The sequence below is a fragment of the Otolemur garnettii genome, unplaced genomic scaffold, assembly GCF_000181295.1.
Source record: "Otolemur garnettii isolate 467f Iridium unplaced genomic scaffold, OtoGar3 scaffold00021, whole genome shotgun sequence".
NCBI classification, from domain to species: domain Eukaryota; kingdom Metazoa; phylum Chordata; class Mammalia; order Primates; family Galagidae; genus Otolemur; species Otolemur garnettii.
The window spans coordinates 18,256,526-18,270,912 of NW_003852416.1; the positions used below are offsets into that span (position 1 = coordinate 18,256,526).

The 14,387-nt window shown below is 44.7% G+C and overlaps 1 protein-coding gene and 1 pseudogene across 1 annotated transcript in view; both read right to left on the reverse strand.

The window, feature by feature from the left end:
- GBF1 (golgi brefeldin A resistant guanine nucleotide exchange factor 1) overlaps nt 1-14,387 on the reverse strand; it is a 134,332-nt gene that overhangs the window by 24,302 nt on the left and 95,643 nt on the right. Inside the window, exons 3-9 of the mRNA XM_023511785.1 lie at nt 8,338-8,456; nt 7,695-7,803; nt 7,137-7,197; nt 5,956-6,010; nt 1,654-1,801; nt 1,049-1,272; nt 385-550 (exon numbers count right to left, since the gene is read on the reverse strand). Coding sequence (XP_023367553.1) covers nt 385-550; nt 1,049-1,272; nt 1,654-1,801; nt 5,956-6,010; nt 7,137-7,197; nt 7,695-7,803; nt 8,338-8,427 — 853 coding nt within the window. The 5' untranslated portion in view covers nt 8,428-8,456. The remainder of the gene's footprint in view (nt 1-384; nt 551-1,048; nt 1,273-1,653; nt 1,802-5,955; nt 6,011-7,136; nt 7,198-7,694; nt 7,804-8,337; nt 8,457-14,387) is intronic.
- On the reverse strand, nt 12,808-14,226 carry LOC111724300 (annotated as a pseudogene).

The following is a 14,387-nucleotide window of genomic DNA, read 5'->3' on the forward strand; positions in this document are numbered from 1 at the left end:
ATAACTAGCCTACTGGCTTCGCCTAGCCTGCCTTCCATTACACAAGGCAATTTCAGGTAAGTGATTCTCTTCGGATTCTTTTCCTGAGGAGGTTAAGAGGACTAGTTTCGTTTATTGGAAGAAATCAGGATTGATGGTCCTATCTTTCTGTTAAAAGTTCTAAGCTTTTTACTCTTCCTTCTTACTTCCTATAGCCAAGAAAGTTGGTAGTCTAAGATAGGGAAAGACTCCATCCATGCCAATAGTTCTATGGCTTGACTAGAAAATGGCCTAGAACTTGGACCAGCAGATAATAGTCACCTTGATCCAAGATGATCTAAGCTAAGGCACTTAACATGTAAAGTGAAGGAAATGAACAGGCAGAGCCTGTCAAAGAGTACTCACCTTCTTTCTGCGAGGACTGTGTAAAGCGCACACCCCGGGGATTGACGTAGTCCATGTCATGGACAGAGGCAGAGTCAGAGTGGTCAGCAGGGGACGTGCACTCCTCTAATACCTCAGGAATAGATTCCACGGATGCTGACTGGGTCTTTTCCACATGGGCCCCTTCCTGATATGACCAGTAGCAGGGAGATATAGTAAGAGAGATGAGGCACCTTAAACTTACCCACCTAAAGTACCGATCCTCCAAGGCAGTCTCTGATGGGCTGCAGGTGTAGGGTCAGCTCAGTGATTTATGAATCAATGAAAGATGGTAGGAGTATGAAGGACTCAGAAAACATATCCTGAGACATCAGTGACCTACAATGTCTAGAACCCTAAAGAGGCACACGCTTGTACATGCTTAGGATTTAGATATCACCTTCCATGAGCTCCCTCCCTTTTGCCCAGTACTACTTATAGGCATAACTTGATAAATCCCATGAGCAACCTCTCACAGTGAGTCACGCTGTGGTTTTTCTAGGCAGCACAGCTAATTCTGTGAAATAGGAAAGAAACCCCCTAGTCAGTCTTGTTTTGAGCCAAGGTGTGAATAAAGATCCAAAGGATCAAGCCTATTCCCCCAAAGTGGAAGACTGAACAGGACCTTTAGACATCAAAGCCATACCTGGGGATCAAGCTGCTCAGGAACTCCTAGTTCACTGCTCCCAGGCTCGGTAGCTGTACTGTACCCTAAAGAGCAAGGTTGCTCCAGGTCAGTAAGATCTTCTTTAGAGGTGGTCTGGGAGGAGAATTCTAGGCCGCTGTCTGTAGAGGGGCTGACTACTGCTGAGGCAGCTTCTGAACTTGCAGAGGAGATGGGAGTGGGCACATCAATGAAGGGCATGCCACCTACCAAGCAAAGTAAACGAAGCTTGAAGAATATTCTGTGGGCAAAACATACCCTCCATGGTACCAGGGGCCCTATTTCCCAGACTGCATGCTCATCTCTGCACATATTGGTCTCTAAAGTCATTAGAATCCCTCTGAAAGGAGAACCACCTTAAGTTACTACGGAGTTGCTGAAAGGTCAGAGTCTGATTTGACCTGGAATTTCCCTTTTCACTCTCAGCAGAAAGACCAAAGCCTCTAAGTTGGTTGGTCTTCAATTTTGGTCTTGGTGGGCAAAACATACCCTCCATGCCCCCTTTGGTTGGTCTTCAAAGCCCTGAGAGAAAAAGAAAGCTTTTCTTCTATCTATTCTGATCAGAAGCAGCAGCCCAGAGCACTCACCAGTGAGGTTAGAGGATAAGGTGGTTCCACTGGGAGTAGGTAGCTCTGAACTTGTTGTGACTTTGGTCATATGGCGTGGGGGCCGAGGAGATCGCTTCTGTTTCTTCCACTTGGATGAATCACTCATGCCTCCTGCTCTCATTTTCAGCTGGAAATATCATACCTCATTAGCACTGGCATTCAAACTAAGACTCTATCCCTAGAAATCTCCCTTTACTTATTCCTTCTGGTCTGTAGGAAACAATCTGTACCCCACATTGGTGCTAAAGAAAGAATCTAGGCAATGAGATCACATCCCTACTTCTCTAACCTGGCTTCCACATTTGTCACTTTATAGGTTGGCATGGCAGCCTCCATATGGAAGGCACCGTTCTGCTTCTGGGCTGGTCAATGGTAGGGCCAGCCTTCATACTTATCACTCTGCTTCCCTGGGTCCTACGTCTTACATTAAGCAGGCAATCTTGAGTTCTATAGATGATTCATGATCCTCTTGCAGAAAGGGTAAGGGCAGGGGCTCCTCTGCCTAGAGCAGGAGTCCTCAAACTTTTTAAACAGGGGGCAGTTCACCGTCCCTCAGACCGTTGGAGGGCCAGACTGTGGGCCCTGGGACGAGTCGGCTGCTAAGCAGGACAGGCAGCAGTGGCAAAAACACCTGGCAGGCCGGATAAATGTTCTCGGCGGGCCGTAGTTTGAGGATGCCTGGTCTAGACCATCAGATCTACAGATCCATAGACTCTTGGGCTTTCTTCCTCAACTACCCTGCAGAGCAGGCGTCTACTCCTAGTTCTCATCCAACTATGCAAGTCCTTCCCATCCAGATTCTTAGTTTTCTTAATGCTGCATGGAGTGGACCTACAGCATAAACATATACCTTACTCTCTGGAATTTCTCCATCAAATTGGTCAAAGCCTCATTCCTTGGAATGAAGGAAGGAGTAGCATCCCAGTTTATTTGTGGAGTTAAGGATGGAGGGTCATGTCATGCTGCTGCTCTCTCTTGCTCCCAATTTTGTTATATCAATAGGACCTCCTGTTTTTCTCATTGTTGGTCTTTCTAAATGCAATTTTATGTTGTCATATGGTAAGGCTGATTCCTTGGAACCTTTAGTTCTAACTCCTCTTGCTGAATTTCTATTCCTCCTATAGCTCCCTTTTAGTAACAAAGGACAAGCCCTATCACCTGTTGACTACTCTGGGATCTACGTGTTAATGCATTTTCTCTACCCTAAATTCATAGTTACTTTGTTTAATCTCATTTTGTTTTCTTCACCTTGATGTTGTCTCAGTTGAAGTTTGAACTCTGTCCCTATATTAAACTGTTCCTCAACTGATGGAACATTCCTGGATTGGGCAACAGCAACTCTCTTCCAGGAAAAGAGTTATTAGAATGACTCAGGACTCTAAGGAGACCAGAAGCACTTTCCTCCCTGCCTTTTCTGAAAGACAGAATATATCCAGATTATCCTTTGCCTCTTCAATTCCTTCTAATATTTGGGGACAGAACTCATTCCTCAAGCACCTCTAAGTTCTCAGCTAAGGTGATCCCTTGTTTGGGAACCACATAATTGTTCCATCATTACTCAGGGCCCCTTCCAATAAAGGAAAAGCCCAATAGCTGACCCCTTCCCCAAGCTCTTAATAATATAGCAACTGCCTCACATTGGATTTACATTTCTTGTCATTCCATCTCTGAAACGCCTACAGTCATGTCTAGAATTGAGCTTCAAGTGTTCTGAACACTATGGCTATTCAGGAAATAGATGGATGCTCTTTCAAGGAACCCCTGGAACTCAGCTGCATCAAGTTCATGGTAATAAACGTTCTGGGAGAAGAGTCAGCCAAATATGCAGAAGGGCAAGAAGCCCAAGAGATCAATGAGGGACCTCCTGACTTTATTGGCAGTTGTCACTGAGCTCCAAAAAGTACTAACAATTGGATCTGCTTTTATCAGATAGTCTTTCTTCAGTCCCTCCCCGTGCCAGGGACTTCAGGAAGTCCTATTTCCACTGAGAAGCCAGTCAGTCACTGAGATTTCTTCCCACACTAGGGTCAGTCTTTCCTGTTTCCCTCTCTGTGCTCTGCAAAGCTTGCTCAAACCTGGTCATTTCAATGAGTATTTCTAGCCTCTTAGGTGGAATAGGGGCTAAGAGATTGGTAGTTCTCAAAAATGCCTCAGTTCTTAAAAGTATAGCTGTGTTCCCTGTCCTAAGATCCTAAGAGGTGGCAGCATATGTTCATGGAACCCTATACCATCTTATCTTTACAAGTTTGTATTCTAAAGCACAGCATAAGCTTTACAAAAAAATGGAAAAGATCTTAAGTTAATAATCATGGCAACATGCTGGATAGCCACTGAAGAGAGCTATAACTTGAGACTAAACAAATGAAACTTGAGACAATGCATTCAAAGAGAACATAGGCCTATGTACTATCTAGCTAGGTGTACACATGCAGTTATTTAGTTTTTGTTTTGTTTTTCTGAGACAGAGTGTCACTATGTCACCCTCAGTAGAGTGCCATGGCTTCACAGTTCACAGCAACCTCAAACTCTTGGGTTTAAGCAATTCTCTTGCCTCGGCCTCCCAAGTAGCTGGGACTACAGGTGCCCACCACAACACCTGGCTATTTTTGTTGTTGTTGTTGTTGCAGTTGTCATTGCTGTTTAACAAGTCCGGGCCAGGTTCGAACCCGCCTGCCTCAACGTATGTGGCCAGGACCCTAACCACTGAGCTATGGGCACCAAGCCACCAACCATACTTCTAATATGCACACTCTTATGATAGTTAGCCTAGATAGTCTATACCTCCTTCTCTGCCTCTCCTTCCTAGAGTGAAATATGGGAATTAAGGTAGTTTTCAGCTTGGATCTCTCCCCTAAGCTCCCCTACATCTTGATCTTTAAAGGACAGAGGTGATCTTGGCAAAGTATTCCCAAGGTCCTGAGCTATCCTGGCACCTGGCTCCTTACTATTCTAGTTCATCTTGGAATGACCCCTCTAATGGTTAAGTGAGAAAGAAAAAAAAGACCCTAACTAGATTGACTACTGTTTCTCTCTAAAATCAGTCCAGGTATCCAGATAAAGTTGAGAACTATGCTTAAGTTCTCTATGTCAGCTTTGAGCAAGGGAGAGCAAGGAAGTGGGAAAGTTCTAGCTAAAAAGTCTCTTAAGAGTTTCCCCAGAAATGGTAGATTTTGAGCCTCTTCACAAGGTGACAGCAGTACTCAGGTTTTCTAGGTTTACTATGTAATGTTCAAGGCTTCCTTCACCTGTCTCCAGGCAGTCAGATGCCCCAGGAGAATTTCCAAAGCTACAATCACGCACAACTCTTTCAAAGCCGTGCTGTTACTAGGGAGGGGTAAGTTGTGCTCTACATAATGGAAAGGGAACCCAGGTGTTACATATAAAAAATAAGCATTTAAAGAAAGAAATAAAAAAGGGGAAAGGAGAGGGAGAGAGACCTTGAGGTTCTTAAAGAGTAGTACCCTCTCTAACTGGTTCAGGGCTTTGGTCTGCTCCCCACTACTTAGCTCCAGTTTGTTGAGGAGACATGGAGAAATCTGTGAAAGACAGGCAAATGCACGATTTAAACAGAGTGAAATAAACTCAGACACACGCCAACAGGGCACAGGGTAGGGATAGATGGCAAGGGAGAGGGCGGGCATGCACCAAACAGCCAAGAGTCATGTCCATGAGCAGAACCTCTTAAGGTTGCAAGCAGAATCCTCATTAGAGGCCCATAAAGTCCAGGGCTTCAGTTTAAGATAGAAAGAGGCCACTCTTCTGACCACCATTCTTTTCCTAGCAGTTTAAGAACCCTTTGGTTTGGAGTCAGGCTCGATCTATCTCTTCAATAGAGACTACCACAAGCGTGAGCCCAGTCTAATCCAGCACTGGGGTAGGATTTAGGATGAAGTCTCTCTCAGCTTCCTACCTGGTGACAAGGCTGAGCCCTGAGGGGACAGTAGGCCTTTCGTCTTTATTTAAAGGTCAACATATGTTTTCAGCCTGGAAGGATGGGCCTCACTCAGTTTCCAGGAAAAACTGGTTCACCAACTTATGTGGTGGTTCAAAGACAGACAGGCCATAAAGGAAAGTTGGGGAAAGACAGGTATCTGGGAGAGAATAAATCTCTCACTAAGGGAATGAGAGCTATTTCTAGATTCTAGGCAGACCTGTCTAGGCAAAAGCATGTCTTTGCTAAGCAAGGGTATCATCTCACAGTACGGAAATTGGGAGATTAATGTCTGGAGGAGGGACAGCAGATCAGCTCTCAGATCATACGGATCAGCTCTCAGATCATACCTTCTTCATGTTGGTCCCCACATAGTTCTTGGGTTCTTCTTTAAAATGAGGTAACCTATAAAATAGAGAATCCATGGACTATCATTAAGGATGACAAATGCCACCCTCATGCCAGCCACAGACCAAAGGTGCTCTGAGCCAGAGCATGCCTGGTATCTCAGTAAAAGGCAGGAAGAGAAGCAGACTAATTTCACCCTTTTCAGAGCTGCATCAAAGAGCCACAGGAATCAAGGGATATATGACATGGACGAAAGAAGGTAGTCAGGAGGGCAAAATGACTAAGTACTCTTGGAGTGTGGAGGCTCTTTTTATACTTAAACTGATTCCTTCCTGCCTGTGTTCACTTGGCACGTACTGCTGGAAGCCAAGAGGTGGGGAGAGGGCATCTATCAAAACCCTAGGAGACTGGGAATAGGGCAAGAAGTAAAAGGCAGGCTTTAGTTTTGAAGTCTGAAATTTGAGCCTGAAGAGTAAGAAACTCTCTGCAGTAGGGTCCAAGGGCAGTCTTGTCTGTAGATATTAAACATTATTATCTATAGATCTGAGAGCAAAAAGAATCCCAGGGGGAGATTTTAAGGCCACTGCCTCAGCTCTTCTCAAAGTGAATCTATTGAAAAGAAGTGTAAGAAATAGGCAGTTAGGCCTAGTATGAAAAAGGCCTCCTAGGCCCTAGGCTGAGGACCTTACCTAGGGTAACCAATCATCTTGGTTTGCCTGGGACTAAGGTAAGGTTTGCTGAGATGCAGGACCTTCAGCACTGAAATAAAGACAGTCCCAGGCAAAATCAATCATTGGTCACCCTAGCCTTGGCCCTTTCCATAGAAAACAGGCTGAGCTCTGGGAGCCCAGCAACCTGTTCCAAAGTCCCTTGAGTTTGACTTCCTTTCTGAGTTCCCTTTCCCAGCTGCTACCTGTACAGAAATAGACATAAATAAGTTTGGGAAGCAGAATGAGGTCTGTCAGCTTAGATTAAATAACCCTCTACCTCCTTCTGAGACCAAGTTAGCTTCCTCCTCCTCCCTTGCTCAGTAACCCTAGACCCAGAGAACTACCCCCATGCATAATCCCAGTGGCCTCTGATGTGGCTGTGGGGTTGGCCAGGTCCCTGACGTGGCTGTGTGGAAGCAGGCAGACTCAAGAGGCCTGGGCAGCCGGGCTGAAGCAAACAGCAGCAGGTTTACCTTGTGAAGAGCAGCTGCACCATGTCTACGAGAGTGTGCTCTGCGGATTTTCTCAATAACTCTGCACAGGCAAAAACAAATAACACAGGTGTCATTACTTGCCGTGCTATTATCAGGAGGTTTCTCAGGGCAGACTCCCCTCCAAACCTTGTTTACTAAGGATTATGCCAGACTTATTAAAACCAGCTCCAGCTCTGCCAGGCAGCCATTACTTTACTGGACCACTAGATGGCACTAGCGAGTCGGGGAAAAAGGGGGAGTGATAGATCTTGGGAGTTGCATGCTGGTGTCAATCCCAGAAAACCTCAAGGGAGGGAGACTGATCCTGGGTTGTCAGTCTGGGAACCATCCCAACTACTGCCCTGGCATAACGGGCTGAGGTCTTTACTCTAGCTTTGCCAATAGTCAAGTATAGAGATTTCTTCTAGATCCTTATGGCTCCTTGAGATTGATGAGAAGTCCTGAATTTTTCATCTCTCTGGGGTTCAGAGACAGCATCCTGTGTTTCATATTCAGTGGCCCCAAGAATGGTGAAGGTGACGATATTCAAGAACCTACCACTGAGCCTCATTTCAAAGCAGATCCGGAAGCAAGACTGCATAATTTCACACACAGATTCATTGGTTAGGTGGGCACCCACTGGGGTTAGCAATAGAGTCCGTAAGACCTACCAGGAAGAAAGGGGAGTTATTGTGATAAACCAAGTAGGTTGGGTGAAGAGAGGCTTACTTGATGGTTGAAAAGCTGCCTAGTGTTCCTCTAGTCTCCCAGAGAAGTACTCAGGAGTGAGAAAGAGAGGTTAGCAAGAATGCTGACCTCACTTCAGTTTGGTAGAAAGGTCTCCCAGGAGCTTATCTTGGGAACTGCTTTTTCACTTTGTATGACCCTGACATTGTTCAAAATTCATTCCAGCCCTAGCCCATGAGCCCAACAGATGGATGGCACAGATACAGTCTGCCAGGGGTACAAGTATATTAAGGGTTTCCAGTATTTAGTATCAATTCATTCAGAATTTTTAAATTATTTTCCTTAGAAAAAGCATTTACTTTGGGTACTGGAGCTACTTGTTTGGAAACAAAGTAGGCTCCTAAGCCCCAGTGGAGTCAAAACACAGCTACATGGTGCCGGGAGACTCAGGTAAGTAGACCTAGAGGCACCAGCCCTTGGCCATTAGCCTAATTGCCCTCCCCCTCCTGCTTACCTGAAGGATTTTCATCAGGACAACCTCATCGCTAGCAGGATCCGTGCCTACAAAACGGGCATGGGTGACAGCATCTGCCACGTTTTCCATGCCCTCTGCTGTGCCTTCATGAGTGGGATCTGCTCCAGAGAAAAATGAAAAATAAAATGAGAGGGAAATGGTAAGACAGCCTGTCTAGAGGCCACTTTGAGAGACTTTGGTTTTTCCTCTTCAGTTCCCTAACCTTGATTTGAGAATTTGTCCCCATACTGGCTTTTTTATGAGCTCCTCCTTCAGTGGGTAAAACAGTGATTCTCAAACTTAAGCATGTATCAAAATCACCTGGAGTGCTTGTTAAACTATACATTGCTGGGCTCACACCAAGAGTTTTTTATTTTGTAGGTCTAGAGTAAGGCCTGAGAAGTCGTATTTCTTTTCTTTTTTGAGACAGAGTCTCACTTTGTTGCCCTGACTAGAATGCCTTGGCATCATAGCTCACAGCAACCTCAAACTGTTGGGCTCTTGCCTCAGCCTCCTGAGTAGCTGGGACTATAGGAGCCTGCCACAATGGCTAGCTATTTTTTAGAGGTAAGGTCTTGCTCTGGCTCAGGCTGGTCTTGAACCTGTGAGCTCAAGCAATCTACCCACCTTGGCTCCTAGAGTGCTAGGATTATAGGCGTGAGCCACTGCACCAGGCCAGAATTTGTATTTCCTTTTTTTTTTTTTTTTTGAGACAGGAGCCTTGAGCTGTCCCCCTGGGTAGAGTGCCGTGGCATCTCAGCTCACAGCAAACTCCAACTCCTGGGCTCAAGTGAGTGTTCTGCCTCTGCCTCCCAAGTAGCTGGGACCACAGGCGCCCGCCACAACGCCCGGCTATTTTTTGGTTGCAGCCATCATTGTGTTTGGCAGGCCCAGGCTGGATTCGAACCCGCCACCTTGGGTGTACGTGGCTGGCGCCCTAGCCACTTGAGCCACAGGCGCCGAGCCAGAATTTGTATTTCTAACAAGATCCCAGGTGAAGTTAACCTTCCTGGTCATGGGACCATACTTAGGGAATCACTGGTGTAAATCTACTGATTTCACAGAGGAAGAACCCAGAAACATGAGTTTTTGGCCCAGACCAAGAGCCATATAGAACCAGAATTTTGAATGTCAAGTTTGTAGCCTTTCTCCTTTCATCTTTCAACACAGTTTCTCTTCTCTGCTGGCTTTTAGAGTTTTGTGTTCAGGAGCAACTGAGGTAGAGGAGCAGGAGGAAGAAATGGATAGTCACTGCTGCTAATAATTTTTTTTTTTTTTGAACAGAGACTTACTTTGTTACCCTCAGTACAGTGCTATGGTGTCATAGCTCACAGCAACTTCAAAATCCTGGACTCAAGTGATTCTCTTGCCTCAGCCTTCCAAGTAGCTGGGACTACAGGCAACAGCCATAATGCCCAGCTATTTTTAGAGACAGGGTCTCACTCTTACTCAGATTGGTCTCAAACCCGTGAGCTCTGGCAATCCACCCACCTTAGCCTTCCAGAGTGCTAGGATTACAGGTGTGAGTCACCACGCCCAGCCTTTGCTGCCAATAATTATATCTGGGTGCCACGTTATAGCAAATCAGAGACCTCTTTAGTTTCATTCTTACTTAAAACAAGATGACAGATTGGTGAGGTGGCTCATACCTGTAATCCTGGGAAGCTGGGTGCATTGCTTGAGCTCAGGAGTTCAAGACCAGCCTGAGTAAGAGCAAGACCCCAGTCTCTACTAAAAATTGAAAAAATTGGCGGGTATTGTGGCAGGTGCCGGTAGTTTGGGTGCCTGTACTCTAGAGGCTGAGGCAAAAGGACTGCTTGAGCCCAAGATTTTGAGGTTTTTTTAAGACAGAGTCTCATTATGTCACCCTGGGTAGAGGGCCGTGGTGTCACAGCTCACAGCAACCTCAAACTCTTGGGCTGAAGTGATTCTCTTGCCTCAGCCTCCTGAGTAGCTGGAACTACAGGCACCCGCCACAACGCCCAGCTATTTTGTTGTTGTTGTTGCAGTTGTCATTGTTGTTTTAGCTGGCCCGGGCTGGGTTCAAACCCAGCAGCCTGGATGTATGTGGTCGGCACCCTACCCACTGAGTTACGGGCTCCACCTTAAGAGTTTGAGGTTGCTGTGAGCTATGATACCATGGTACTCTACCCAGGGCAACAGAGCGAGATGCTGTCTCAAAAAACAAAATTACCAAAAAATCCAATGTGAAAAGAACAAGAATCCTGTTTCCAGCTTAACTAAATAGACATTAGCAGAGAACAGGAGACAAACTAAACAGGGGTGAAGGCTGGCTAGTTGGAGCTGGGGGGAGAGAAGGAGAATTTTAGCTGTGATTAAGAGGGGAGAAGCCAGAGGTCAGACAACTAGCACCATGCTGGAAATGAACACAAATGCTATGGGGTGTGTGTGGGGGGAGGCAAAGGGGTTCAGTTCCCATTCATGTGTTAAAAAAGTAACCCAAAAAGCTGTCACCATTAAGGCCTTATTGGGTCCTAGACAACTGCCTGGCAGTTTGTCCCAGGTCTGCTCTGAAGTACTCTTTCTACTGCTGTTTAGTCCTGAAAGAAGAGCATAGAGGCAAAGGGCAGGCATATGACAAACCTTTTCCAGTGACACAGACATTTGCTCCAGAGGATGCAGGAGCATCTCCTAGTTTTAAGTGGTAGGAGTTACAAGACATACTTGCCATTTTTCTCTTTTTGGTATCTGAATTATGGAGTTCTTGAGCCTTAAGCTTAAGGGATGGCTAAGAAACATTTCTCTTACAGTGGTTAAGCAGGTTAAGCAAGATTTTCATTAATTGTGAATGCTTTCATCTTTCTTTTCTGTCTTCATTAGTCTCTGACACTTCATCAAAGACTTTCTCTCTCCTACTTACAACATCCCTCTACTCAGCACCAGGAGTGGTTACTTTAGAGGACATGCAGAAGTAAGTTTCATGATATAGAGCAGTGGTTCTCAACCTTCCTAATGCTGCGGCCCTTTAATACAGTTCCTGTGGGTCATGACCCACAGGTTGAGAATCACTGCTATGGAGTATAATGACCCAACTCCTCCTATCACCCAACTCTCCATATTTCTCCCAGTTTGCACAGAAAATCCCATACTCTCAAGGACCTTACTCAAATCCTTACTCAAATCCTCTCTCACAGCCCTGCCTGATAATCCCTATTCAGGCTACCAGGCGCATATAGGAAACCGTGGTCCTTCTCAGTGTTGTGTGGCATTTCAGAACTCAGTGAATGGCTGTCTTGGTCCCATCTCACAGGGCTCCTGGGGGTCTATTTCTTCCCGTCTTTCAGTAATCTTTCTTGTTAAAGTGGTTTAAACTCTACTGATTTCTTTTTGGTTCTTATTCCTTGAGCTGGAGTGAAATAGCAAAATTAGTTTTCTAAAAAGGCAGGTAAGAGTGATAGATCTTTAGAACTATAGGCAGGGCTTGCCAGCAAGTCAAGACATCAGTAGCACAAATCCTGGTCTGGCAGTTGTTTAGGCCCAAACAAAAAGGCCAGTTTTTGAAATCGGACCTAAAACAATCCCTGAAGCCTTGAGTCATAGGATTGAGAAGTTGGGGGTGTTTTCTTCTAGAAGAGCAGCCTAAACAAGGGATTATTTGGCTTGGGCTGACTTAGTAGACTTTCTCCCCCAAGACCCTTTCTTCAGAATGTCCTCCTTTTCTGGCCACTTTGGAGCCAACTTCAGGGAAATCCTGCCAATCTCATCTCATTTGCTTTCATGCACTCCTTCCTGCTCCTTTTCTCATGCCCACTACAATTACCACCTCCAGCATTCCCTTTTCCCACCACAGGAAACTCCAATGACCAGCTGGCCTGAGGTCTCCAATGACCAGCCTATCTGCCAAGTTTAGGAAGAGAAGAGAATAACACCAACAAAGGAGCAGAGGGAAGAGGCACAGGCAGCAGTTACTGGAGGCTGTGAAGAGACAGACCTGCAGGTGGAGCTCAGGGCAAGGCTGGAAGTGGCTGGGCCTGACTTTGTTTAGGAAAAGTATGAAGCTAGAACTAGAGTGTCTGAAGAGGCTATGAACCTATTCAGAAGCTAGCTGGCACTCAGGATTCCTGTTCAGGATTTTCAGTGCTTCAGCTAAATTCAATCATTCTTTTTTTTTTTTTTTTTTGAGACAGAGCCTCAAGCTGTCCCCCTGGGTAGAGTGCCATGGCATTACAGCTCACAGCAACCTCCAACTCCTGGGCTCAAGCGAGTCTCTTGCCTCTGCCTCCCAAGTAGCTGGGACCACAGGCGCCCGCCACAACGCCCGGCTACTTTTTGGTTGCAGCCATCATTGTTGTTTGGCGGGTCCGGGCTGGGGATTCGAACCCACCACCTTAGGTGTACGTGGCTGGCGCCTTAGCCGGTTGAGCTATAGGCGCCGAGCCAATTCAATCATTCTTGAAGGGTTTTATTCCCCTGATATGAAGGCTGTTTTCTTTTCTGGCTAGCTACAGGCTAAGCTTCATCTTTTCTTATCTCCCTACTTAGAAACAAAGACAGCTGCCTGTTTTCTATGTTCTTCATCCTTGCACATGGGCTGGCAATCGGGGGAAAAGGAATTCAGAATCCTGAGTGACAAGACCAACTAGAAAAGGAATCTAAAAAAAGACATCACAAATTCATAGATAAACTATAGACTGGGTGAAGTATTTGGCCTAGCCTGGGACCAAATATGTGTAATACTGTGATAGACAATGGGGTATCATTACTACAAGTTGATATGAAAAACAAAAACAACTCAAAAAATAAGCAAAAGAGAGGAAATTCAAATGCTCAACCTCCAGGAAATAAAAACAATAAAACACCAGTTTTCCCCTACCAATTGTACAAATAAAGAAAACTGATAATGTTCAGAGCTGATGACAGGGTGGGGAAATGGAAATTCTCAAATATTGCTGGTGAAGTGTAAATGCTATAATTTTGGGGGAAAGCAACCTGGTAGTAGCTATAAAAATGGAATATGCATGTGGCTTTTAATCCAGAAATTCCAAGTTCAGAAATATTCCATACAAAAGTAAAATTAGTAAATAAGGATATACGAACAAAGATGTTTATTTTAACATTATTTATAATGACTCAAAATATGAAATAATATACATATTAAATATTATTAAGAGAATGATAAATTATTTATACTATACTGTTACTAAAAAGAAAAACATCAGGTAGTGCCTGTGGCTCAAAGGAGTAGGGTGCTGGCCCCATATGCTGGAGGTGGCGGGTTCAAACCCAGCCCTAGCCAAAAACTGCAAAAAAAAAAAAAAAAAAAATCATACAAAGGACTGAGGAGAGAAGGAAATGGAGAGTTATTGCTTAATGGTTAGAGTTTTTGTTTGGGGTAATGAAATAGATGATTTCATTATGGTAATGGTTGTAGAACACTATATGATTAAAATGGAAAATTTTATACTATATACATACACACACAGGGTGGACATAAAGTTCATGTGCAATTTAAATAGTAATCTAATTTAAATTGAACATAAAAACTTTATGTCCACCCTGTATATGTGTGTGTGTGTGTGGGCATATATATTTTTTCTTATTTTATTTTTATTAAGCACTGTGTAACATACTGCATGCTATATAAGACACTTTATAACCTTCTAGTAGGGGTAGATGACCAATACTGAGTTATTTTTTCATTCGTCAGATATGTGCTTCTTTAATCAATGTTCTACAAACCCTTTGACATAGTAGTGATTAACTCCAGAGATGCACCTATCTCTTCCCATCAACTGCCAATGATATATACAATGGGCAACTCTTTTTTCTTTGCCACCATTAGTGAACTTATGGATGTACACAATGGCACTCTAGGGATGAGCAAGCCAAGCCCATGGTGGCAAGTCCAGGGAGAATCTCAAACCACATCTTGACACCATTACCTTGGCCAATATTCCACTTACAGGCCGATGAAAGGTAACTGGGCTTTGGTTCCCTTCCTGGTAAGCCTTACCTATCTATATATTTTTGTTTTTATTTTTATTTTTTTGTTTGTTTTTGAGACAGGGTCTCACTCTGCTGCCCAGACT